Raw genomic sequence first — 27,026 nt, 5'->3', positions numbered from 1 at the left:
CATCTATTTCCACAGCATATTGACTGACACTCTCTGTCGTCCACATCTCCAAGTACTCTGGGACTCGATAAATGCATTGTCAAGGATTCAAATTTTGGCTATCAGCCCTAGAAGCACAAGCATGTACCGCGACGCTGCAGCGCCGAGTTGGCCAACATGATAATTCTCGTGTCGCTGGGTTGTGGGTGGGGCTTGCAGCTAGTCGGACCTGAGTGGGATTATATATCTACATTAACGTCCAGCTTCCATACTGAATCGGCTAAATCTCCGGTCGCTTTTGTATCAGGCTTGGGTGTTGCCATTGCGGCCCAGAAGTTTTATTCGGGCGAAGGCTGGTTCTTTGAGGCACGTAATAGAATTTACCACGAACGATGAACAATTGATATCTCGAAACGACAAAAATGGAGACGCTGGATCTTAAATAAGTGCTCAGCACTCATGAGCAGCCACTGGTACCCAAACAAGGCTGAAGCGGTTGTTGATGTCGACAGTCCCAATGGTGAACTAATTCGTCCAGGAGCATGCTTATTGAGTTATGACAAAGACGAAAACTTTTCTATCCTAAAGACTACAAGTTCTCTACGAATACTATCCGGACTATTTATATCTGTGCCACAGTACGTCCGGTGTCACTTTATTTAATATTTTGTAAGTCTCTTGGGGTCAGCTTCGTATAAATTCGATTGAAGGGTCCCACCATATTCAAGCCAGGAAACGTTGGTCTTTCGTTCTTCCTTTCTTCCTCCTTTCTTCTTTTCTTCCTTCCTTCCTTCTTTTCTTCCTTCCTTTCTTCTTAGCATATGGTAATTTTTGAACATCAGATAAATTACATGAATGTTGAAGTAAGCATATCAGACTGAAGCATCATATTTGAGTTATTGTCCGAATCTCGAGATCCCTGCATTCGATAAAGGTTTGTTTCGTGTGGTTTCACGTAAGGCAGGCTGAGTAGAGGACGTAGTTACCAGCTGCTATATCGAGTTTTCATTTCACTAGACGATTTAGCCCACGAAACACCGTTCCATTCGTGAAACGCCGCTCGACGGCTGTACGCCAGTAAGCGAAAGTTATGGACCATCTGGGCCCTCTCCTGACTTCGAATTTGTTCAACCGAGAGGAATTCGCTGCGATGAATATTCTATATGGGAAGTGAAAGGGAACGGCAGATTGATGGCAACAGTCGTTACTCCTTTATAATATCTTAAGGTAAGCATGTGTGCAGCCACGCAAACCTGGCCTCAAACCTGGCTCAAGATGATGAGTAACTCGCAACTTTGGTCGAGGGAACGCTCAACAACATTAAACTGTCCTCAGTGGCGGAGGAAAATGGGACGTGATGAGAGGTGCCCAGGTCATAGTCTCCGGTTGCGTAATGGTCACAGGCTGCAGTGGCGGCAGAACTATACATTGGCAGGGCTGCCTGAGTCGCCGCAGACGATATCCAACTACCAGAGGCACGAGATAAGTAGAAACCCCGAGACTAGAAGAAATCCAACAGTGCTCAACATTAAACCTTGGCCCAGTGACGATGCCTATAAATAAGACACAATGGACGGCAGGCAAATCGTGGGACGATAGCATCGAGATCAGCCACGGATGACTTTCGACCTGTAAAGAAGTGTGGCAGATGGAAGCTGAGAGGTGTGTGAGTGTTGTTCATGTTGAGCAAGAGAGAACTTTGGATTCAAATATTTGAAACGTTTAGATAGCATAGGAGTATATGGTGTACCCAATAAACTAGCAAATCTTCTATCGAAGAGTCTTTTTAGGTCGTGATGCTTGACTCCTCTGTCCTTACATCTTGCATTCCCGCTGTTGTTGTTCACATTTGAAAGCACATTCATAGTAACGTGTGAAATACAGAGTTTCTGGATGTTATGCCATGGTATCCTGCGGCACTTCAAGGTACGTATCTCTGACTACGGCTGGAGAAGAAACTGTGGGCTGCCATACGGAGTACCGCGATTAATTTGGATTGTTATTCGAGGGCGCTACGATAATACATGCCGAAGTTCACATCGGTCCATGGAACATCAAGTTACAAACCACAAGTCAAAGACCTTGTGCTGTGATCTCTCAGAGGATATTAAATATCGCAACTAGTCTCTGATGTAAGTCTCGAAGACTTTTCCTGTGGAGCAGATATTCGAAACACTGGAAGTCGAGGGACTCTCATACGGAACACATAAAGCTGTTCATCCAGTGTAATTGGAATAACATGTTGCTTAGTTGAGTATGGTTGACGCGTCTGTTTGTGAGCCATCAAGGTACCGCAGGGAACTTTGCTACTGGTGTTTATTCCATCAACACGTTAGGCAGCTGCGGCCTTCCTTCCCTTCGTTCTCTTCCTCAAAAATACCTTGTCCAATTCCCATTACTACAGATATTGTTAAGGTTCACCAGCAAACCTTTTAGAGTTATCTCTTCAGCTCCCGTGTAGCACTCATCATCATGGCGAGGGATTTCAGGCGGGATTGGGAATCCCTCTTGCGAGCAATTCGCAAAAACAATTTTCATATCCGCGACGATACAATCCATGCTGGCATTCTCTGGGCAACGGAAAGGGTCATGCTTCAGTTCGGTTGGGTCACAATTATTTCCACGGAGAGATACTGCTGGGAAGTCCTCGTTAAACTGTCGGAGTACACAGGTCAGTTACCGTATCAAAATGCAACGGATTAAAGCTTATACATACAGGGGCTTTTTGGGATGCTGGTTTATGTCCATCTATGCAGATCCCTGATGGATCATCAGGTGCTGATGCTCGTGATATCTGGAGCAGAATTGGTGTTAAGTGCAACCCGGAGATCCTTTGTTACAACGCATTGATTACGCACGTTGCAAACCAGGGTCATCCTGTATCCAGCGCTCTGTGGTTGCCTCGTCGTGAAGACATCGCCACGTATACAACCTCAGCCATCGGTAGTACACGGCCCTATTCTCACACTTTTGGTCAGTCTGAGAGTACAGGCACTCAGCTAACTTCAAACGCGAGCTTCTCTTATGATAGAAACCAGGCCATGGCTCCGCTTGAAGGATCGCTCAACAATACTCAATTATATTCGACGAAGGCAAACGACGGCAAGGACAACCTGGCAGCAAATTCGGCGCCGACAATATCCCTTCCTACCAACTATGAGCCAGAGAGGCCTCCTCGAGACTTCCATCTAGCGCTGGCCCCGTTCCTCAACGAAGGCTACGATGCATGGGAGGTACCAATCTACGTCGATCCGAAGGTATGGGCGTCCATGAGCGCCCCGAACAAACCGAATACATGCGGGTCCTGTATTCCCAAGGCAGGGTCGGTGGTGGGCGCTGTATTCAAGGTAGCACAGAGCGCATCGGGTACCAACCGACTTCGCATCCTGGTCTTGGGCAGGACACCCGAGGCCAAGCTGTCGCAGAAGGACTGCGAGATAGAGTGGAATGCATCGCGTCTCCGAGGGTTTTTGATGCTGTGCCAGTGGATTACGGCAGAGGATCAAGACTTGATGATGTTCGCGCGAAAGTTCAGGACCGAGCGTATGAAGGAGTGTGCCGAGGCCGATAAGGTTCGTGCGGGAAAGATGTATCTCGCCTTACTCCCAGTGCGCGTGTCCAAGCCGACACAATACAACACCGAGTGGACGGAGGTACAGCCACGCAAGACACGAGGTTCTAAGCAGGAGCAGGTTTCCAGCAGTACTCAAACCTTATTCGGGGAAAGTGGAAATGCACAGGCATATGACGGTGTGAATGACTGTCGGCAACAGCGACAGCTGACTTTCCACAAGGCAAAGACGTTTGGCAGAAGTCAGTGGAAATGAATCAACCCGTGTTGAGCGGGAGAGAATGGAGGGCTGGAGGATTGAAGAATTTGAGCAATGTGGGAATAAATGATTGTGCTCAGTAGTAATAGTCTGTTGCTCCATTTCAAGATGCTCTAAAGGCTGTGTGATATCTACAGTGCCCGCCTTTCTCGGCTTTCTCACCATTTCCCAAGTAGCTGGATCCTCAACATCACCATATGCACTGGTAGATGCAAGACGAAGGCTTTCCAGGGGTAACTACGTACGGCAGTATCACCGCGACCTGTACTCATAGCCTCATTATTCTATTTAACTTTTCTGCGCCAAATCATGATCTAGTCGCCGGAATAGCAGACAACTCTTTATACCTTTCTCCAGTCTGTCATAGATCTGGTGATGCTGCCCAGACCCGCAACATCGACAACTTTCTCATGCCAGCTCAGCAATACACTCATAGCAGCACCCGTCGACTCGTTGCCCGCGCCCGGTCTTCCCGACATTTGGGTGAAGCCTGTCGCCTGTGGTGTTAGATTGTTCGATGTCTTTTGTCGCGGTGCCGAAGCGCTCATGCCCTTGTACCTGTAACCAATGTGTGTCAGTCCCCACCTCCAACATTTGCCAACAGACAGAGGTAGAAAAGGAAAAAGAAAAAAAAAACCTACAGATACTTCATCAAGGCGTCCAACAGTTCGCTTCCGCCCTGCGACTGGTGAATACGCTGCAGCATGGGCGTCATCTCGCTGGCCTTGATGGACTGCAGGACCTCGAGGACCGTCTGGAGATGTGCCTCCTACAATCCCAAAAGTGAAAATGTTAGCCTTCTAATTGTCCCATACTGTTTCTGTCCGTTGGATTCATCAGAAAAGTCCTACCTTTGCGCCCTGATCGCCGTTGTACACGGGAGTCTCCAAAACTCCTCGTAGAGCTCCCTCGGCGTCGCCGCCCCGGAGCAGTTGCCGAACCTGTCCATTGAGCTGTCGAACCTCGGCCTCACTGATCTCGGGCAGGGGCGGGTGCAGCGTAGATGTGTCGAAGTTCTGCGAGCTCTCCGGGTCCAGCGCATCGATGTTGATGGTGCGCCAGGCATCGCTGAGGGATGAGGCGTTGTGTTGTTGGATGATCGACATTGCGGCCTCGATTTCTTCCCTTTCTCTCGTACTCGACTCAGGGAGTTCCAATTATCAGATGGCAGGAAGACTGGGCTCGGTAAGACGTCGTCGCTTGGGTAAGTAGTCTCCTGATGTAGGCGGTAGTTACTCCAAGGTGGATGGAGGGGCGGGATCTGACGTTGTTCAGCCCCCATTGGAGCTCTTGAAGCTGTTGCGGGGGGGCTCAGTGGGCCAGCACCGCCACAACCCTGTCTCTCAGGTGCTGAACTTCAGCGAGATGGTATGTGGCTTAGCATGGTTGCTACGAGAGCTACAGTGGTACAGGCCGTCAAATGTCATAGCAAGTCGCGTTACGCCTTGATTATAGTGCACTTCCGTTGAAGCCAAGACAACGCGTTAGAAGGTCAATTATCAACATGTCATCTTCAGACACTTCGTAGATTGAGCATCGACACTTCAGCAAGGGACGTCCTATCATCTAAAAGACTCAGTGATGGTACGGATTCGTACAACTGACGATGCTCAGGCCCCAATTTGATGCATTCACTACAAGGGGATACGCCGTTGTTCTGGTTATTGATTTTACTATGGCATTTGCATTCACATGATGAAATTATCTGGCAGCTCGTAGATGACCTTGGCAACTTGTGTATCGGCAATCCGCAACCTGGCATGCCATCACCGCATCCAATATGGACCGACATATGCCCCATGCCTGATGATGATCGTGATGGTTTCTCAAACGGCAAGTTCCACTCACACGTACTATGTAGGAGATGACACGGCAACAAGGTTCAGGCTATAGCAAGCGGTAAAACCGCCTACGGTAAACGGATCCCAAGATGATCTCCCAAACAGACGTCAAGACCATCCAAAACCGGCTGTGAAACCCGAAAGGTTGGGTCTTCCTTCAGCCCTGTAGCTTCAGACGGTCCTGCTTGCCATCTTTGGTTGTAGTGGTCCGAGATTTGACTGTTGGAAGTTTGGTGTCTCCAACTGGGCTTTGTCGGAGCCAACGGGCGCGGACCTCGAAAATGCCTGTTTCAGGAAAGACTCACCCAACCCTGGGCCGTTTGGATTGGGTACAGAGCCACGTGGAATCTGCAGCGCGTGCTGCCAGATTCAGCAGGTCTCGCGTCGTGCAGTTGTAGCGTGCAGCTCTGATGGATTGTTATAGACAGGTAGTCGTTCCTGGGACAAGGGCATGTATGACAGGATGGGAAACGGATTGATACTGTTATTGCGATATGTCGTGTGACGCAGCCCATTGATTGCTGCTTGCCAAAAATCTAGGCGTACTGCAGGATCGCAGCAGTTTGTGGGGAGACGGGAGGCAGCAAGCGAACGTTAACATTTAAGCGAGAGCTCAGTCATCTTTGCTGACAGCTCTGGGACAGGTTTGCAACCGTAACTTGGCTGACCCTCACCGGTGTGCTAGGGACAAAGTCCCCAAAGTTTGGTTCCGGATGGAGAAAAGTTCCTCAATAACGAGTAGATGGGCACCGCGACCCTGTGAGCAAGTTGATAGCCGGTCACCCTGCATGGGGGATTAAGTTCCATTGTAACATCAACAATGGATTCAGGCGACACGTGCCGAGGACCGCATTGACGTAGAAGCGTATCAACCGCGATGGAGAATTCCATGTTTTGCTTCAAAATGCTCGGCCGTGGCCGCGGCAAGAATCTGTCATATTCTCCTGATGGCTATATCAACGTAATAATGTTCAAGATTTTTTCCCAGATGAGGCTGACTGATTTCCCTGAAGAGCGGAACTACCTTACGAGTCCCTCTTTCTTGCCGGCGCCAATTGTCGTAGGGATGAGATAAACGACTCGGCCAAATATGCGCATGTTCGTCCCAAGTTCATCTGTGCCCACCTGGATAACCGCAGATCATCTATTGGTCTCTGCTTCGGACTGGATACCCGTACGTCGGTAGAGCCTAGCGGCTCGTGAGGTTATCTCAAGGCTTGCCTGTCTGAAAAGTTTTTTTTCCCTTGTTCCATTTTAATTAGCGATATGAATTATGACAGTGACCTCGTAGGACTCGGGAATTGGTGCGTTAAAGGATGATGGACGGATTCCTTCCCCGGTGCCACGAGACGCATGGGCAAGGGTGTCTTGGCCCATGTCAGAAGAGAGTTTGAACATGTCAAGGACTGGCCAGCAAGCCTTAAAAACCAACATAGTTTGCATCACAAAGTTTGTTCGTGTTGGCGTGCTATCTCCTAGCTAGTTTGGATGATAACACGTTTCTGCTCATATGGTCCAGAAGATGGAGATTGTGATGGAAAGTAGATCTTTGAAATGGGCACGATGTCATAGTCGCAGGTACGAATCTACCGTAGTGCTATTTGCGAGCAATTGCCACGCTGGACTTTTGGTTTAAACTAGCTCAACCCATTGTTCAGTGGGGTCGCTGCATGACGGTTGAAACGTGGCTGGGGAAAGTCTTCTATGGAGCATCTCATCAGTTTCTAGAATGCGGAAAGAAGAATCTTTCTGACATTATCATGGTCCAAGTGTTCGGGGATCTCCTGTTCATGTCCTGCGGTGAGCAAGTGTCCCTTGAAGTCTCACCGACAGAGCGGATACTTGCAACGCTAGAAGCCATTATAGATGGAGCCATTCAAGTTTGGAATCAGGGTCCTCCCTACTATCAATCGATGATGTTCATGGGCATTGATTGGTATCAATGCTGCTTTCACCCCCCCAAAAGGGTCATGTAGACAAAGACCAAGGAGCCGCCGGTTTTGTTGTTGGGATATGGAAGCAAGCAATGGATGTCACAGATCAGCTGTTGCCTTTGCTCTCACCTCGCTTGCATAGGTGAGTTTGCTTCATGTGGAGTGTAACACATATCTTGCAATTTCTGGACAAGGTTTTGCCAAAGGCATATCGGTAGCAGATCCGAATAGTGGTTGAGACGAATGGCTAACGTTAGGGGGTGGAAGAGAGCCACCATCAATGAGCGATGCAGGGCGGGAACCGGGTTGACTGCCGCGGACTGTCATCGTCGCCTCTTTTGACGCCGGCCATAACTCCACAAACTCGACCGGAATTATCGTCGTTCATGATCCACAAAGATCATTCCAGAAAGCAACTAACTGTCCTGCTGGGACTGGACCACTTTCAGAGTGGTAGTGGCCAATCAAAACCGTCAAGTTCAGTTCGACAATCGAACCCTTGTACATGTTAGAAGGACATCTCGACTGAAAAAAAAACCCCCAAACCCAAAAAGAAAGAACCAAAAAAAGAAAGAAAGATGGACAAGATGAATTAAGCTAGTTTACAAGACCAGGGTTGAAGGACCGCGGCATCGCAGCCGTGCCGCGATAAATGATATAATGCTTGCTTAACGAGTCAGACTATCATCATTGAAATAATTTCCGCGTCTCAAACAAGCATTGTTACATCAACATTGAGTGCTAAGTGAACATTATGGAAATCATATTCAGATAAACGGTCATAAGAACTGCATTGAGCGGAGCGGCATCAGCGGACTGACAAGGGATTGAGCTATCCATAGTGTTGCTGTTATTGCGCGTCATGAAATGGCTGTGAGCAGCCTACTATATAGGAGAGTTGCGTGCTAAAGCAGGTAATTGACTATTTCGCGGGTAAATTGGCCCATGACGAAGCGATCGTCTTCGAGTAGTCTTAACTTGGGAGATCCTCCCTCTCCAATTATCACATGACGATACTATCATGCGTAACCCAATAGAGCCCAATTTGTGGTATTCCATTAGCGATTTGTCACTCGAGAGAATATGAACACCAGTCACACCATCCCGGCGGCCTCAATGTGATTAAAGGTGCGGCGCGGTTGTTACAACTATCACATCATAGGTCCCTCCAGTTCCAACTGGAGTGAGATGATAACTCGAGCCCTGCTGGTATTCGTTCATATTTCACGGAACTCGGGAAGAAAAATTGAAACAAAAAGCACGTTCGACATCGACGTGTCTGCTCGAGATTCGCCAAATGGATGTGGTAAGCTTGCTGCGCTGACGCAAGAATATCATCGGAACTTGCTGTGCATTGTTGCCTTTTGCCAATCAATGACAATTCCCCTTGTTTTATGCCTATTTTTGCCTAGCAAGAATCCACTTGGCCATACTAGAAAGCTAATGCAGGAACAGAGCATCCCGACTAGCGTGCCGCTGATCGTTGTACCCTATACTTCGGTACGAAGGGAGCTCGTGCTTCAGGAGCGCTGATTTCCGGTTAATCAATGAGATGCAGTGCCTTGACGTAAACAGGACAGGGGCAAGCGCCGAGGTACAGCTAGCCACGTGTGATAAGAGGACAAGTAGGCCTTCCGGGTGCTGCGGGACGCCAGCTAGGTAAGACGGTAAGACGTCAGGTGTGTGTGGAAGATATTTTGGTCAGCGTAGCTATGCTGCTGGTGGACGTAAGACAGGCATTGATCCTTCGGCGTGGGATGATAACTGATGTGATATGGTGAGGATGGGGGTTCATCGCGTATTCAATTTTTGGCAGGTCTCACGTCTGCTTTTGGGGCTTTGGCTTTCAGCTGCCTCTTTACCACCAGTACGAAGTAGCGCAACTGGCTATCATTGCCCTGGGCCATTAAAGTAATGAACCTTAATCTATCTGACGAGTGCCCAAACTGGTTAGACCTTATTGCTCCTACTGCTCCATGGAAAGACGACAAGATTCGTGGAAGATCACCTCACACAAAATACCCTAGTTAACCGGCTGTCGCATGTTGGTGGAGACGGTCCACAACGGTTCTTGACATCCTTCTAGAAGTTCCAAAGAAGCCTCCTTTTGTGTCTGGCGGATATCGTGAACCTGGGGAAACGGGTCATCAAAGACAAAGAGAACAGCATCTATGCATGCCAAGTGTGACAGGCTCTATGATCATACTGCAGGCTGCTGATGAACAATGCTGCCGCTGAGTGAACTTCAATAGATCAACTCAAGGCTGCTAATGACTGTACAAACATTTTGTCTTTTTCATGTTTGTCGCCGTGCTGGTATGAAGAGCATGTCTGAGCCGCCCAAAATCTCCCATCAGTTCAGGCCAAATCTGCAAGTCGCCTCTGATTGATAGCTCTTGGTCCTGACCATCTAACGTCCGTATGCATGGCGGCCCGTGTGCTACCGGTTCTTGACCCTGATAGGAAACGAGCTCAGCGGTCGAAACATGAGTTCAGATATCGTACATGTTCCGGGAGACGAAAGGTCCTTCGCCATGGCAGACTACGTAGCTTGCCACACAGCGTCTTTGAAATCCCCGTGGTTCATTTACGCCCCTCGAGCTTCGCCTCATCACAAACAAACTGGAGCGGACCGTTATGCTTCGGAAGGATCGTTGTGGCCGTGGAATTGAGGGTACGCCCATCAACTTGTGCACATGTCTTATCATCGCTTGAGGTGCTTCAGGGGAAGGGGGTCTTGTAAGCCCACACCTTTCGCAAAGAGTGGTACCATGTAGAACACTTTTCGCTTGCAATTCACTCAGAAACAACCGTGACGAAACGATAAAGTCTAGGCAAACCAGCTCACGCATAGTATGGCGCCATCCAAGAAGACGGATCTGGTCTCTAGGCGACTGGTCGCAAATAGTTCAGCGGCCAAAGTGGTTGCATGAAGCTTTCCCTATTTCGGATTCCAGGTTTGAGAGGCTTCGCCTATCTAAAACATTCTACGCCAATCTTGCCGTCGCGACTAGGTAGAACGATACAGATGCATTGATCTCCTTTGCATCAAACATTCAAGATCTGGCGCATCATATAGTGCTCAGTCCCAGTCGTTAAGCTTACACAGCATTAAGATCAGTCTGCAGGAACGAGCTCATCTCAGCAGTCGTCAGCTCCAAGTTCACAATGGCGCCATGACGCAGTTGCTGCTTGTTGAAACATGTAATCGCCATTTAGAGTTGCATACCGCTAATACGAGGAGATTTTGTATTCGTAGCTGAGGCCAATTATCGGCTCAGTATGTCTGCGGTCACACAGTCCCACGTTGTATTGGTGGCAGGGCTGCTCCTCCATTTCCGTGGTCATAATTATCCCGGTCCGTTCAGGTTCCGCTGCAATGTCAGGTTGTCGTGCGCTGAACTCCCCGTGTGCATGTTTCGTGCCGTTCCGTTGGGATGGAAAGTGGACGAAGAAACTCGCTGACTCAATGCCTTGCAGGGTTATCGCGACCTATTCAATATCGTGACTCAAGACTTGCAACATCCCGGTATTTCTTCCCCCGAGATATTGCGTGTTTATAAGGCAAAGGGGCGATGTCGATATTTCGACGCATGTATCACGCAACACATCAATATGATTGTATTTCTGCCAATGGCATTTGCCCTGTCTTGCACGTTAACAAATACGAGGAGGGGTCGTCCGTGTTATCTTGAGCGCAGAAGGCCGACGTGGTCTAATACCGCAGCTCTTACATGTCTGGTACTTCAAGTTGGGAATGTGGACCACGATATCCGGACTGGATATCTGGGACAAGCCTCGTTGTGGCGTGGAATTTGCTGTTGGCTATTGAAGACAACGTGAACCAAATATAAGCACAACTTCACGCATAGCCTAAGAATAGAGTCCATTGGATGCAGTGCCTCATTACACGACGCCAATAACATTTGTGATCTGCTGTACAGATATAGAGCCACGATAATTTAGCGAGTCATTATCAATACAAGCGAGATATGGTTCAGGTCAATGACGACAATCTTCGAAAGTCGTTGTACACGGCAATATGGGGTACCGTGATGATAATTTGTGATCGTCCATCATGACTCCCCCACGCACGTTCTAACTCCTGTCGATCAGGGTTCGTCTAATCAATCTTAGCTTAGCAACTATCATCCGGCGGCCAAGAAGTTCGTACACTTCCACAGCAATCAAAGAATGATGACATAGCATGCACATTCATAATATCTCTAAGACTGGTCATCGAGGAAGAACTTACCATAATTTCTGTTTATGCATTGGCAGACCTGGCAGTGAACCATCTGACATGATGCATTTGATATTTTTAATACTTCAGTCCTTCCTTCATGCATGGCTTACACCGGTGACATTTAGAACACCCCCTGGGCGATACTATGTAGATATTCTTGGAAAATGCACCTAGTCCTGAATAGGTAGCACAAGAAACACTTCCTTCAGCTCGTCAGAAAACTACATAGCACAGAACCTTACAGCGTTGGATTTGCACAAACAAAGACAGAAACGCAACTCTCTTTTTCAGGCTTGCCCAAATGCCGTGATAGACTAACACGTAACAGTCGGGGGTTTTTTATCTTCCCTTGGTTTTTTTTTTTCCAACTTGGGGGCGTGTGGCTCGTGTTCCCCAAATTTCGCACTTTGATTGTTTTCTCTCTTCCGAGTTCCCCTAGTCCCGATGACCCGCTGTCTCTTGCGGACCGGGAACGCTGAACACTGTCGCAAAGCATGCATTGCGTCCGCATTCAACAAAAATAAGAAATCGCTTTTTCTGGAGCTAAGAAGAAGTGTGGGAAAATAATTTAAATAAAATGGGAAATAAATAAAAACTAAATAATAAAATAAAACAATCCTTCATGGATCACGATGATGGTGACCGCCATGACACTTGTCAAAGTATAAAGGTTTTTTTTTTGGGCGCCCTGGGAAAAGCTCAAACATGATAACAAACTGTGCTTAAGCAGACGAGGATGGTCGCGGTTGGGGGGATTCGGCCCTTGACATGGCCTGGGGGTACATAACTCAAGGCAGCGGAAGTGAGAGAAGAAAAGATTCGAGAAAAATTCCAAGATGGACCCAGCTAGCGTAGGGGAAATATTAGCAATGTGGATAGCGTGTACCGACAACGAAAGGATCTCCCATACATCCTTGTTAGTGTGTTGGAAACCCCCTTGGAAGCGACATCCGCCTGGCATTTCTGGCACTTCACCATTTCCAGTTTTGCGTTGGACCCAAAGACCCAGGAAACCATGGATTCCAAGTACCATCCAGTCTGAGTTGACCCTGCAGTGTCCTTTAGGCTCGGAGCTGCTGGTACGCGGTACGCCATTCACACCACGCGCATACCTGCGACGTACAAGGTACTTACATTGTGCCAAGTCATCGCATCGTACTCTTGCAACGCCCATATACATGCATACATACACTTTGGACCGTTCTTGCACCCGGGGACTGTCCGGGCCACTAGGATTGTTGTTTGGCGTGCTGGCGAATTGGCGCGGAAGGGAGGGACGGGTAGACCACATACGTGTAATGGGTCAATGAAAGACAAGCAGGTAACCATAAAAAATAATAATAATAATGAAAGAAAGACAAAAGCCCCCCTCGACAAGCAATCCTCGTACGCCCAAGCCGCAGGCCTCTGCCATGCTAGACCTTGCCGGACTGGGCATGCCCCGTCGTTGGGAGCCAAAAAAAAAAAGTTAAGTCACTTTTTCTACGGTTCCAGGGCCGCCTCGTCCCCAGGTACCCACGGGTCGCAAGGCACACGCTAGATTCGCTTCCCTGAGCAAAGTACTTTTTCTTCTTTTATTTTTCACGGCGGGCTCATTCCATGCTGGGAAGTTTGAGCTTTGGCTGGTAAATTGAGCCACCACCCTTTTTTCCTCGTCCTTTCTTTCCCCTTGGAGCGACAGGCTATAAGACAGATTGGGCCCCCTTCAACTAGTCCGAGTTTGCTTGCCTGGAAATATTTCCTATCTCCTAAACTCGTCTGCTTGTACCATTAGAGCTCCCACTCCTCCCCATCGTCGCTCTCTAGCTCTGTACTATTGCTGTTATTGCTGTTATTGTTGTTTGAACTTCTCTTAGACCCCTCGGCGACACTCCTGCTGTACAACATCTGTTCCAGCGCTGTTCTTTCCGTGCTGCATTTTAGCGATCGGTACTATCCACCTGCCACTGCAACTGCAACAGTCTCCAAGCGTTGCTTTGCGTTCAGCCCAGCGACCTGCATGCATCGTACCTGACATACGAACCAAGACAACAATAAACCCAACGACAATAAAACCCGTAATAGCTCACGCTCCCGAAACTTGAGTGACAGTCGAAGGATTCTACAGCTCCTAGATTCACTGCCGACAAAGACCTAGGCTTCTCTGCCTCTCCCCGTCTCAGTTACCTGCCTTGGAACAACATCCCGCAACATCTGCTGTTTTCAGCCAAACAATAAGTCTTCGTACGCGCGCAGCCCTATTCAGCATCGCCAGATATATAAATCCGAGAGACTGCCATCATTTTGGTCAGACGCTCTGGTGCTGCTATCGACTATTACTGCGATACATCTTTCAGCCTAGCAGTATTACATTACGCTTCAACTCTTCAACTCGGTGTGTGCCTGAAGCGTTTCGCTATTCGACGACGCTTGCCCTGCACTTGCTGCATCGCCTCAACTCTTGCTCCAATCCCAACCCGAGCTCTTTACAGCGTTGCATTGCGACGACTAATTTGGTGAGTCAGACGCGCAGCTCCGATTGATCCCTGTTCCCATAGTCATATGCATATCCCGTCGCTGCCTTGCAAAATCATGTAATCATCACCAAATGTTTGCCGGCGATAAGGATTCCCATGGCAGCGTCTCCCGCGCAACCCCGATTCTATATATCTATATATACAAGCACTAGTCACATCTGTATCAACAATGCTAACCTGAAATTCTTCTCCCGTGTAGCCTCGCTTTCGCACTCACAGACTATCACATCACAATGATTGACAGCGGATTCTCATCGTCCGCCAACATGGGCCGCGGTGCCTATGACACGACGGGTGTGCCCAAGCCTCCCCCGAGGCCCAAGCCCCAATAAGTCTCTAGATTCTCGAACACTTGCGATACGACAAGTCACCTGAGATCAATGCGACAGAGACCCCCTGGATCTGCGCTATTGGCGTTGCTCTACACGCTACCCTGGGTACTCGCTCCACGGCCAGTCTTCCTTTCATCGCTGCCATCCGACACCTTTAGCACAGGCTTGCGATGCACCGTATTAATCGTTTTCGCTTTCAACTGTACACCAATATTTGCGACACGAACCGCATTCCGATAAACCTTTAATACATCACATTCCCACCCAACAACATACACACAACGGCTCGCTGCCACTTGCTTCCCAGCAGCAAGGGAGGATCTCTTTTCACGGATCACCACACGCGCGCACTTTGGAATTTCAGCTCGCCAGTTTTATTGATTTCACGGCGTTCAAAATAGACTGGATGGCTTTGGGAGATCTGGACACATTTTGGGCCTCTTCAGATTTAGACTATGGCTCACGCCGCCCTTTGCAGTTCGGCGTACCGATCACATCACGACATCTGATGCCTCCTTCCGAGTTTGCGGATACACATCCCTTGGATCCGCGTGAGGCGCACGCTATCCTGTCTCATGTCACCGAGCTCGGTTCGCAATGACGTTTGCATCTACACACTTTTAATACCCCTTTTCGGTTCTACGATCATGGTTACAGCACACGGTTAATGGTATGGTTTACAAAAAACTTGGGTACGGATTGGAAAAGAACTGCTTTGGGAACGCATATAGACTTTGATTTCTCTTTCCTTTGTTCGCGCCAGGTCATACCTGGCGTGCCCTTCGCGGGGACTTGTCTTTTCAGGGTATTATGGCTTGTACTGCTATGGAGTAAGGTCTCCAGCTTCTGGGTTTGATTTCGCTGATGGATCATTTGGCAATACTTTGCACGGCTCGCGCCAACCTGTACCTTGTTGAGGGTTTCCAGCCGTTTTGTTACTTGGCTGGGCTGGCCCGGTTGAAAGAAGATACCCTGCTTTTAGACTGTACTGTACAATACTCTTGAGAGTGCGATAGCTACACGGCTTCGAGTTTGAGTTTGGAAAATGACGGATCAATTATCTATGCAATCCTTGCTTCTCATTGCCAAACTTTGTGTGAATCGTAAAAAAGAATTCGGGTGCCACTTTCAAAAAATTGACTGCAAAGTGTGGCACTCGAAATCAAGACATTATGACACATGTGCTTTTTGTTTGCTTCTTCTCATATTGGCCCGTCCGATGGAACGTAAAATCCCCCCTCGTCTTTGTCCTGCAAAGAAATGGCGATTGAGCATGGCAAACACTCATCAGATATGACTCTTTGGCAATACAGTCATCTCGAGACCATTCCTTGTGTTACATGCAGTATGGTACTTTCTCCCCCCTCCGCACATCCCTTTGGTCGGGGATGAGGTCACAAAAATAGAGACCCGCATGGTGTGTACATGTACGGACGAACGATGATGCACGCAGCGGCTGGTACCTCACATCCGCAGCAGCTGACAAGGCTGGCATCCCGGAAGCATGCAGACCTGACCAAACCCAAAATCAAGAGTTCGGCATTGATGAATTTTCGCCTTGAATTGTGTCAGCTTGCCGACAAGCAGCAAACAGGATTTCATCGACCCTAACGCGAGAAAAGAAACGTGACACCGGAAGCCATTGTGTCTTTGAGAAATGACAGAACTAATAAATTTTGTATGTCTACCGAGGGCCATGTCTCCCACAGATCAAGCAAACGTTTCTTTGTTATTTCTTTATTTGTCTCTTTCTTTCTTTTCAAATCACTATATCTGCCGCTGTCAAACTAGCAAACGTTGAGAATCGTCGACGCATCATCAGTCACGATCATAATTTGCGACAGGGGACGGGGAAGCTGGTCAGGAGCTTGTTTGATGAACTCTGTTTACTTTTCTCCCGTTAACACCTTTTTCTTTGCTTTCCCTTTCTTTCTTTTTCTGTGCCCCCAATGCTACTGTACTTTCTTCTTCGTTGGCGCGAAAAAGGCTACTTGTTTTACAGCTGGGAAAGTTAATCCAAAATATACGAAACACCGAGCTGGGAGCGAATCCCAAGCTACTGCAACTCTAAAAGGGGCTGCATGCATGGACCGCGCTGTCGGGTTCCTTAACTGCTCGGGCAGGGATTCGTGTATCAGCAGGTGCAGGCTGGGAAAAGATAGCGTTGGTTCTTTTTAGCTACAGCACTATGTACTGTATGTACTAAGGGGGGGCCCGCAGTGTGGAAAAGCCGCGATGCAAAGCGATGCAAAGAACGGGCCCTCGAACCGCTTCCATGACTCTTTCTCCACCCCTCCCTGTCTGCTGTCTTCATTATGCCGGCAAAACTGACCAGTCACTATTTTGGGGGGAGGGACTATTTGTTCCCCAATAGCATTCACGGCATAAGAAATCGTGAATTATCTTTCCCGACAGAACGAGGACCTCTGCCACGCCGTCGTGATTTCAAGGAAGATACCCAAGAACCCGGAATACGACCCCCGTCCGCTGTGCGGTTAGCGGGATGACCCACGAACGGCATAATGCAGCAAGCAGCCACGATCGCATCTCTCACCCGATTTATATGGCACCCGCATCGAGCCACAGAAAAAGAAAACCTGCCGACCCGGTAAACTTTTTCTTTTCTCCCCCGTTCCCAAAGATGAATTTATGTGCCATGTTCCAGATGCAGCATGAAATGCAATTATATCCTGCGTGACCTTGACTAGAACCTTGGTGTCGATATTAGTGGTCATCGTTTGCATTCATGTCCGGAGATGACCACTAGCTTGGAATTACTTTTGGTCTCCTCTTTTCCTGTTTCAGCATCTTTGGGACGTTTGTGAGTGCGTTCAGGCAGACTACAAGGTAGCAAGCAAGCACTCCACGTAACGCCTAGGAGACAGCTAAATCTATTGTTCAATGCCTGTTCTACAGTAGACACTCATGTGAACTGCGGGACCCTCCACGAAATTGAATGCAGCGAGGCTTAGACGTCTTGTCGCAAGTCTACCAGTTTTCTTTTGGTCTTCCATCATGACGAAACGATCGTGGCCCAGTTACACAAGGCTTCTGCCACAGGAGAGCATCCGACGTCACACCAAAGGAAGGGTACGCGTGCTTTCTCGTGGCAGCCCGCCCCATCCATCTCACCAAGGGCTGTGTCGTAAGCAAGCCACCATCGGGGGACGCCATCGAATGAGGATTCCAGCAGGGGAGTCGTGCGACCAAAACACATGTAAGACGAAACCCGAAAGCATGGAAACTCTCCGATGTCGTATCTGCGCGTATGCTACCATTCTCGGGGAACGAAACCGTACGGCATTGGCATGATGTTGTGCCTCTTGAGTGCGTCCACATAGTAGTGGTAAAGTGACGCTTACAAAAACAGTTCACGGAGGGTACAATTAATTTTTAATGGTCTTACAATGATAAAATATGGAACAAACCTCAAAAAATAACTGAACCTCAGTCCATGATTCAAATCAATAGTTAGCGGTATAAGACGGAACGGGACGATCCATCAAGGTGGAATAATCAAACGTTCACCGTCGTCTGGCTTTGTGATTTTTGTGCATCAACAGTTTGATTACATCATTGGTTCGACCTCTTGGTCCTCTCTCCACAGAAACTCGCAACATGTTCCTCCACTCTCGCAGAAACAAACTACTCGGAACTATGGGGCTCGCGTGGTTCAAGGGTCGGGCTCGGAAGACCCTGATGATTCGGGTCTTGGACCGGTAAACAACCCTGGGGTTATGATAGAGATATTCCTTTGTCTCCTGAGGGACAGCCTGCAGGTTTCGGATACGAGGGCGACGCTTCGTAGCAAATCATATCATCTCCGCTTGTTCTAGAAGCTCATCCCACCGGGCTCCGAAGCATTCTCTTTGTTCGCCATGTCACTCGTCGCATGCGTTAAATCTAAGAGGCCGGTCCTAATGTATGACGAACCACCATGCTGTCATATCCATCGGCGACGCCGAGATTCTCGGGGAGAGCATTATCTCCGGCAATATCTGTTACCAAGGTCAAAGTCTCACCGATGTGTAACCCTCCAGCACACCGATAGACCGCCTCAACAGCCTGATATAGGTAGCAATTTTAGTATTTTCAAGCACAAACAACCATAGCTCTCACAAAACTCGGCCCCAGCACCGTGTCGATTGGTCTGTTGTGTTTGACCATCTTGACACACACGAACCAGTTGGCCTGTCCACGCGCCGTTTTCAAGATAACGTCTCAGCGAATTCTCAGCGGTGCGAGACACTCTGCTACGATGGATGTTAATGGCACGGCTGTAGAACTTGGAGAGAAAAAGTGACACTAAGCTGACGGCCTTAGCAGGACTACATCTTATTCAAGAAGGCAAAGACGGGCAACATGGTTAGGCTGATTTCGGGGAGAGCCTGATGTCTCTTTGATGACCTGGTGTCCCGTATCACTCTGATGAAACGGAAGCATAAGGGCATGGGATATGTTCTTCTTCTAGATGTCCCTATACAAGGTTCTTGGGAGACATCCCGTTGCATGTACTGAAGTCGTCACCGGGATTCCTTCGAGAAGAAATTTTCACGCTGACGTGATCGGATTATGGACCAAGACTCCGGTTAATCTAAATACATGGACCTAAAACCCGTTCAGTCTGACATGACGCGTTACCATTGGCATCCATGCTGGCACTGGGGCGTTATTCCAGTCAAATAATTGGCAATATCCATAGTCACTATTCTGGCCGTTATTGATGATCCGTGGTCGCTATGGCCATCTTGCTTCTGCCGAGAAAGGTTCTCGAGCTAGAAACGTACAAATAACGAGATATATTTGAGTTACAGGCTGAACATTTTGTGTTGTTAGACTGCCCTGTTAGCACAGGTAATTCATGGATGGAGTCGATGTGAGTTGAAATTGACATCGAAGCCTGGGTAGATGTATCGATTATTTCCAGTCGGCTCACCATGGCCAGGACACTATAACAGCAGCGTCCGCCAGTTTGTTTATATGTTTGACGTCTGAGCGGGCTGCCGATTAGCGGCTGCCTTGGACCTCCCTAGGGGTAGTGGACTTGACCAGCTAGCTATATAATAATATCCCCATCTCCCTAAGAGTCATTTCATGTTAATATAGTCCGACTCCTGAGTTAGTGCGGTAGTATCGGAGGAAGACCGACCTCAGCCGACTCACGGTCGCGTGGAGAAGATGATGTTTGCGACTCAGCCCCCTTCTATACCTTCTATGGAAAACTTGTGCTGCTATGTTTGTCTGCTCATTTGGTATTCCGCTGCTTGTAGAACTTCATGGGCCATAATGGTGTGCCGCAGAAGTTACCTCCCGAGCGTCGTGGGTAGCACCACTAAAGCCCACATCAAAGTCTACCCTTTCGACCTCACGCGATTCCGAATAGGCTTGGATGAGACCTGCAACACGGCAAACAATTCAGCCATAGATTGCGACTCCAGAATCACCGCGCTCGCACTCCAAGATTACTACGGCTGATTGTCTAACTCGACTGCCCAGGACTCTATCTGTGTTGGCACATGTGGTTCTGCTCTCTCAAGCTATTTTGAGAATGTCATCCGCGTAGCAGGTCAGATGCAGAACTTCCGACCGGATATGCAATTACATACGTTAGAGATATGATCTCAAGTTGCTGCAACCTAACATGCCTTACTGATGCTTCGACTGGAGAGTATTGTACTTGTTGGTTGCGGCCACTAAGTTAGACGAACTCCGATGAGGTGTGAATGTTAAAGACCAAAACATGCTGAAACTCAAAATCACAGATTATACAGCATCTGCAAACGTCTCCATTGGTACAGCAGATACCTCACTCAACTCTCTCGATTCCAACGTCCTTTACTCTCCATGTATGCTTGCCCGCCTCCAAAATCGCCAATCGACAACCTTCTCCGAATATGACGCATCATCCACCACCACGTGGGCCTCCATTCAGTCCATCTATGGAGTAACGAGCTTGACAGATGTGCAACTGTCAGCTGCGGGCCCAACCGCTACGCCTCCAGTGCCCTCACGAGCCGCACGACCTTCAGGCTGTGAAAAGTACTATCGAATGACAGCGGAGACATGTGCCAAGTTGTGGCTTTGAATAACTTGGTATCAACGCTCGAGGCGATCAACCCAAATATCGATGAGACATGCGATAAACTTGTGCCAGGATTATACTGTTGCGTCTTTCCTACGGCTGATTGGAATTTGGCGAGTGGCTCAACGTCGCCTTCAACAATTGTGGCCCCGCCAGCGCCCACGGCCACCGGTAGTTTGAGGATCTCTTAGCTGACACATACTGCAGTAAGCGGTGACTACTGTTATTCGCTCGAGATCGATTACAGCATCACGTTTGAATGGTTCCAGAACTAGAACCCAAGCATTGATGAAGAATGGGATAACATATTGCTTGGAGATGCCTACTGCGTTAGCAGGTACACTGTTTGATAGCAATTCAACGTATAACATGCGCTGCTGCTATCAAATAATTTGACTGCTTTGATGATCTGACATTGTCGGATCTCAGCCACGTTTCCAAAATGGCATACGTACCTTGGCCCAATCAGGGCGTGCCGCAGTAACGCTCTCCGAAATACCATGGGCGGAAAAGTCCCAGGAATTGATCGTGCTCCAAGCTTGTTCCCATGAGACTATCTTCTCACTTAATCAATAAACCTTACGTTCGAGTTCCGTACAGATGCCATATAGTGTAGCGGTGTGTTCCCGTGAATATCTTGGCTCTGTAACTCATCATCAGCCAGCATGGTCAGAAGGTAGCGTACCACTGCCTCTTGTGCCGCCGATTGATCCGCGGGCATGTCATGGATTCCTAGGTCCGCGGCTCGCGGTTCCATCTCTGCCACCTCTAGCTCGCCTTCCCGACGGAATTGGGCCTGTGCTATGTAGTTGCAGCGGGTTCCAGGCTGTGTCTAACGTCCTGAAGTCGTGGATCGACATATAGCATTGCTGGGAGTGCATATTTGGAAATGCCCTCCTCTCCGTGGAATTTACTCGTCACATGTTTTATGACTCGTGGATCGAGCATGTCTACAACAAAATGAATGAGATGATACTGATATAGAGTAGACAAGTGATATATTACCCAGGGCAGCCATGGTGCCGAACCCAGTTGTTCAATTTGTCGCGATGGGCGATCCTGCGGACTTAGGGTAAAAGGGGTTATAAGGCCTCCATGTTTAGAGCATCAATTATTCAATTATAACGTCCATTCACCCTGGATTTAAATCCTTATAACGGACTATTGTCTATCGGAATGCTCACGAACGGGTCTGAGCCACCGATACGGAGCGGCGACAGTGATATGGGCTCGTCGGCCCTTATTCTTCGTACCATGGCCGCGTTTTATACCTTTGCCCCCTCACTCTTCCCTTATCTTATTTCCCTCTGAATTATGCCCGGCCACCCTGTCGTGCAAGTAGTAGTGTTCGTTCACGAGACTGAGCCGCCAGCTTATCTAGAAATAGCTGCGGCCCGTTAGCTGCCTTAAAGTTGCGTCCTATTTTCTATTGATCTTCTTACTCCATAACGGGAACTTTTGGGCTTCCGACACGAAAGGCTCAAGCGTTGTGATATTAAGCTATCTCTTGGATCCGTGATAAATTATATGTATTCATGAGCACGTTTTGTGTCACTATTAACCTGCTCCCGCCATCCATCTACCGTCTCTCTCTTTCTCCGCCTTTCTTTTCCTACCTTTTAGATTACGCCGTTGCTATTCGCCATCATCGTAATAAATTTCGCTGCTTCAATTTATGATACTCTTCGCATACGAAAATTCCGAATTCTTTACAATATTTTGGGATGCTCATTTGGAGTTCTCTTCTTCTTTTCTATTTCTCGAAACCCCTCAATCGTCTGATATAGGATATACGGGGGATTATATGAAACCGAGCCTATAGTTTTTCCTCTCTATTAATTTGGGCTATAATTATGCTATTCCTTCTATCACGGGGGAGTATAACGCGCTCTAGTGGTTTCCCTTACAACATACCGAGATGTGGGCATGCCCATACGCCACAGTAATCTTAGTGAAGACGAATCTTCTTCGTCGGCTACATTTGAGAGACTTTGCTCTTTGTCCAACCGCCATCTTACATTCTCGTTGTAAGTATTATCACGATTGATCTGAGCCTTCTGCTCGTCCAGCTCCTTTCTCAGAATTTGTTGTTGCAGGATTGCTATGTTCCCTTCTACCTCCCGTTGTCTCTTGCTCTCGCACAGTTCCTTCTCTAGCTCAGCGATGCGCTTCGTTGCTGCTGACTGCTCAGTTTGTTCTTCCGGTCCTCGCTGCTTTGGGACATTCTTTTCAGCAAGCTTCTGATATAGTGGACCCTTTTCTACCATGAGCTTGTCCATGTCAGTACTTAACAGGGTTTCCCAGTGTTTTTCCTGCTGCGACGCCTTGTCTTCCAGTTCGCGCAGGACCTGTTTCAACTTGCGTGCTGTCTCCTCGTCTTCCTCGAGTAACGCCTGTTCGATCTCCTCGCTCAACGCAGCCACGTCCTTCAGCATATTTCTCTTAGCGTCTCGTAGCGTCTCGAAAACGCACTTGCCCGCCGCCGTATCAGCCAGCGGCAATCCTTTATCCAGAAGTTCGAGCTGGATATCAAATACCGTTCCTCTGTCAGCCACACGGTCTACGAGTCCCGATATAATCGCCAGCGCAGATCCCCAGGATCCGTCATGCTTGACCACTCGGCTTCCACGGCTTATCATGCCTGCCCAGAACTGACTGCCGCTCTGCAGTTCGTCGTGGCGTGCATTAGTAGCTGGATCATCCATTTTGCTCCACATGGTCGTGGCGAGCGTTACAGCCCCGAAGTTGGTCTGACCGACGAGAGCCTGAAAGACGCGCAGGTTCCTCAATGCTGATCCCTGCATGCGCCGGTCCGTGATGCGGTGCAGGTAGACTGCTCCGGCGAGACGTACCCTCTTTTCTCCTAGCGCGCGAAGCTGTGCCAAGAAGAAGGCGATGTCCTTGAGGATTTCGACGTCAGGCCGGCGGGTGTCGTCAAATCCGGGCGTGTCGAATATGTACACTGTCTGCGATTTGCATTTGAAACTGTAAACCTCTACCTTAGTCGTATCTACACCGGGTGCTATTAGTAAGTTCATTTCAGGGGTTTTTCTTAGGCCAACCTATGCTTCAGGAGGTCAGTTATGGCGCGGTTGACGTACTCGATTCCAGCGTATGTCCCACCTCGACGCTCTGGTCGGCGAGCAGAGAGATAAATGTACTTTTTCCTGCACCAGTAACTCCACATACGATCACTACCACGCCGTCTTCTCTGTGCCATCAAAATGTCAGTGCATGCACAGAGCTCCGTTACATTATGTCTATGCTTACTCGGTCAAAAAGTCGCTTTGCTGGAGGCTAGGAGGCGAAGGCACCGTGGTTGAGGCGGAGGCCTCGTCGTCACGATTTCTTTGTGAATCATGACGTGAATATGGTCTTGACTGATGATAATGGCGGCGGCGTCGGTCGTCTTGGCTGCCTTCAGAAGATGATGATGACAATAGCGATGAACGTCTAGATGCTATTTTCGAGCTCTTTCTGTCACTGGAGCTAAACTCTAGGACTTCCACGTCCTCTCCCTGATCCATGGGCAAAGTCGTTCTCCGAGCGATGGTGTGCTTGCTCCTGCGTTGGGATTTAGCATCATTGTCCCGCGACTTTTGCGTCATGATTGTTTTCTGAGTAAAGAGATCACTCCTGGTATATTGATGTGAATCGCGTTCCTGGGGGAAAATCTACAGGATCGCGCAATCGCGTAGATGTCATTCTTTTGCAAATGAGGCACGGCCGAAAGCGGGTGGGAGCCCGGGAGCATGGCAGCAAAGCATCCTAGGAGTTGCTCAAAATGGTATGCGGCGGCAGGGCAGAGATGGTCTACGTGTCGATAATATATTGGCCGGTCAGATGCCTGTGTATGTTATGCGTTATGCGTTGTGCGTTGGATGGTATCGTGCATTCCTGGTGCTACCCTTACACAGAGCCTGCTTCACTATCTCAGTGAGCTCAGACACATTCGTCTGCAAGACTTAGTAGTAAGTGAATCTTACGCCTTTGCTCATAATGAGGAGGATTTGCCTCTTACGATATCCCGATACTATTTATATGTTACGAAAGACTAAATAGTAGAACCGAACGACATTCGCTACCGCTTTTGTTCCCCACTCTAAGCTGTTGTTGACATTGCTGCAGTAATCTGGTGTGTCTGCAACTGGAATGATGTCGAAACAGAACTGCGCAGCCTTGTAGAATTCCTTTCAAGTATAGTGGGATAATTTTGGTCGACGTGTAACTCCCATGAGCTTATCTGATTCGCCTTGGTCAATGGTGATCTACATCTCACCGAAATGCTGATGTGGTCGCCGATACCCAGCTTGGTTCAGGGGCTTGGAGTTGTCGCTTCCCAGTCTGCTTGTCACAAAGTGGCAATTCTACTCGTCGGATAATATATTATCGTCTTTCGAGCATGCAGTTGCATTGCCGCGCAAGTTTGGAACCTTGCAATTGGAGTCAATACGCACGTCGCTGCTATTGGGAAGGAGGGCCTTCCACAGCCTGCTCACACCAGCGGCAATGAAAGAGAAATCAGAAGCCGGGCACAATGTAATGAATGAGCTCAGCTTAAGTACGTTTCGTTGACTTTTGTCTTTTCCCACGGCCATCTCCTTTTCATCCCCCCGCCACGTCCTTTTGCGAACACTAAAGCACAACTGAGACACTAGGAGTCATGTCGTTGAACTCATTCATCTCACTGAATTCGCAGGTAACTTCTGCCGCGTCATCCGAAGAAGTACAATCCTTCGTGTGAGTTTATTCTATGTGGATAGTAACCGCAAGATCCTTCCGGTATGCCAGGGTGAGCTAACGACAAGTGGCGATTACCGCCATCACAGAGAAAATGATTTGGTTATAGCAGTCATGGGCGTGACAGGTAGCGGAAAGTCAACCTTCATCTCGTACTTTTGCCAGACAGCGAAGATCGGGAACACCCTCCAATCAGGTAAGAATGCCCTTCTTCGGATGACAGGGGAAGAAAATGGATGAAGGGATTGTCAAAGTAGGTGCCAGCACGGCAAAACTGATATTTTGGCTGGTAGAAACTAGCCAAGTTGAGCGCCACGAAGCCAATATCGACGGTCAGCGCGTATACCTCATCGACACCCCCGGATTCGATGACACCAATCTAAATGGCGGTCGCAGCGACTCCGATGTCTTGAGCGAGCTGGCCGACTGGCTGAACCGCTCGTATCAAACCGGGGTCAAGCTGGCCGGCATCATCTACCTGCATCGCATCACTGACGCACGAATGCAAGGAACCGCTCTGAAGAACTTGCAAATGTTCAAGAGGCTCTGCGGTGATAAGGGCTTGCCGGGCGTCGTGCTGGCCACTACCATGTGGGATGTGGAGGAAGTCAACAGGCGTTCTAATTACGAGGCACGTGAGCAGGAGCTGAAAGCAGAGGAAGCCTTTTGGGGAATCATGCTGCGTAAGGGAAGTAAAGTCTTACGACAAGATAAGGGTGAGACATCAGCGCTCCGGATCTTGCGCCATATCCTCTACGCGCATAGCCAGCGACCGACTGCCATCAATCTACAAATCCAAGAAGAGATGGCAGCTGGCAAATCTCTGAGTCAAACGTCGGCCGGGCAGGAACTGTTAGGGCAGATTGCCGTCTTACAAGCAAACTATGAACGCGAGATGGCGCAGTTACGACACGAACTGAAAATGATTGGGTCAAAAGATCGAGCGTCACGCCAAGAACTCCAACAACTTAAGGCAAATCTAGAGTTGCAAGGGCGGGAAATTAATCAGCAGCGCAAGGAAGCTGAGCGCATGAACGTCAATAACGAGCAGCTGAGGAGGCAGCGCGATGAGCAAATGAGGCAGCGGCAGGAAGATTTACAAAGAATGCTGCGACAACAGGTCGCGAGCCAACAACAAGCCGTACAGAATATGTTGACCAGAGAGAGATTGGAGAGGCAGCTTCAGACATCTAAGAAGAAGAATGAGGCACAGGCAAGAAAAATACTTAGGGCAAAGGAAGCGATGACTTGTTTTCCGATGTAATTTTATAAGCAACTCTGAACACCTAGTATGAGTATAGGAAGCTTGGTATCGACAAAGAATTCTTTTAACGACCATGATGGAAAACCTGATCAGACAATAATTACTAGAGAACCCCTTAAGGTCACATTCACCAGGGATCTTACACGTCAGACACGATCATAAGAGCCGCTACAACTGCGGAGGGTGATCAAACGAGCTTGAGGTCCTTATCATCGTGACTTACGATTTTTACACGGCCCAGGAATAACCTGATTATGTCAAA

At 48.6% G+C, this 27,026-nt stretch overlaps 5 protein-coding genes across 5 annotated transcripts; 3 read left to right on the top strand and 2 right to left on the bottom strand.

The window, feature by feature from the left end:
* The first annotated feature begins 2,220 nt into the window (after positions 1-2,220).
* BKA67DRAFT_551834 (uncharacterized protein) lies at positions 2,221-3,858 on the top strand. The gene is made up of 2 exons (XM_046101784.1): positions 2,221-2,634; positions 2,696-3,858. The coding sequence occupies exons 1-2, from the start codon at positions 2,537-2,539 to the stop codon at positions 3,804-3,806; spliced, it is 1,209 nt and encodes a 402-aa protein (XP_045960641.1). The 5' UTR covers positions 2,221-2,536; the 3' UTR covers positions 3,807-3,858.
* Positions 3,859-3,884: 26 nt separating this feature from the next.
* On the bottom strand, positions 3,885-5,052 carry BKA67DRAFT_551833 (ARP2/3 complex 16 kDa subunit). Its single transcript, XM_046101783.1, has 3 exons — positions 4,661-5,052; positions 4,451-4,578; positions 3,885-4,367 (listed from the first exon to the last, which is right to left on the bottom strand). Exons 1-3 carry the CDS (start codon positions 4,913-4,915, stop codon positions 4,151-4,153), a joined length of 600 nt encoding a protein of 199 aa, XP_045960640.1. The 5' UTR covers positions 4,916-5,052; the 3' UTR covers positions 3,885-4,150.
* A 15,345-nt stretch (positions 5,053-20,397) lies between these two features.
* Positions 20,398-20,903, top strand: BKA67DRAFT_551822 (uncharacterized protein). The gene has a single exon (XM_046101782.1). It carries the CDS (start codon positions 20,419-20,421, stop codon positions 20,761-20,763), a length of 345 nt encoding a protein of 114 aa, XP_045960639.1. The 5' UTR covers positions 20,398-20,418; the 3' UTR covers positions 20,764-20,903.
* A 1,620-nt stretch (positions 20,904-22,523) lies between these two features.
* Positions 22,524-24,782, bottom strand: BKA67DRAFT_551820 (uncharacterized protein). The gene is made up of 3 exons (XM_046101781.1): positions 24,031-24,782; positions 23,862-23,971; positions 22,524-23,770 (listed from the first exon to the last, which is right to left on the bottom strand). The coding sequence occupies exons 1-3, from the start codon at positions 24,366-24,368 to the stop codon at positions 22,629-22,631; spliced, it is 1,590 nt and encodes a 529-aa protein (XP_045960638.1). The 5' UTR covers positions 24,369-24,782; the 3' UTR covers positions 22,524-22,628.
* Positions 24,783-25,614: 832 nt separating this feature from the next.
* On the top strand, positions 25,615-26,764 carry BKA67DRAFT_654742 (uncharacterized protein; the record flags this gene model as incomplete). Its single annotated transcript, XM_046106608.1, has 2 exons — positions 25,615-25,696; positions 25,794-26,764. The coding sequence occupies 2 exons, from the start codon at positions 25,615-25,617 to the stop codon at positions 26,762-26,764; spliced, it is 1,053 nt and encodes a 350-aa protein (XP_045960637.1).
* Positions 26,765-27,026: the final 262 nt, after the last annotated feature.

This window comes from Truncatella angustata, assembly GCF_020726525.1.
Source record: "Truncatella angustata strain MPI-SDFR-AT-0073 chromosome Unknown BKA67scaffold_2, whole genome shotgun sequence".
NCBI classification, from domain to species: domain Eukaryota; kingdom Fungi; phylum Ascomycota; class Sordariomycetes; order Amphisphaeriales; family Sporocadaceae; genus Truncatella; species Truncatella angustata.
Note: the sequence above shows the minus strand (reverse complement) of the source record. Positions and strands in the feature narration are given on the sequence as shown.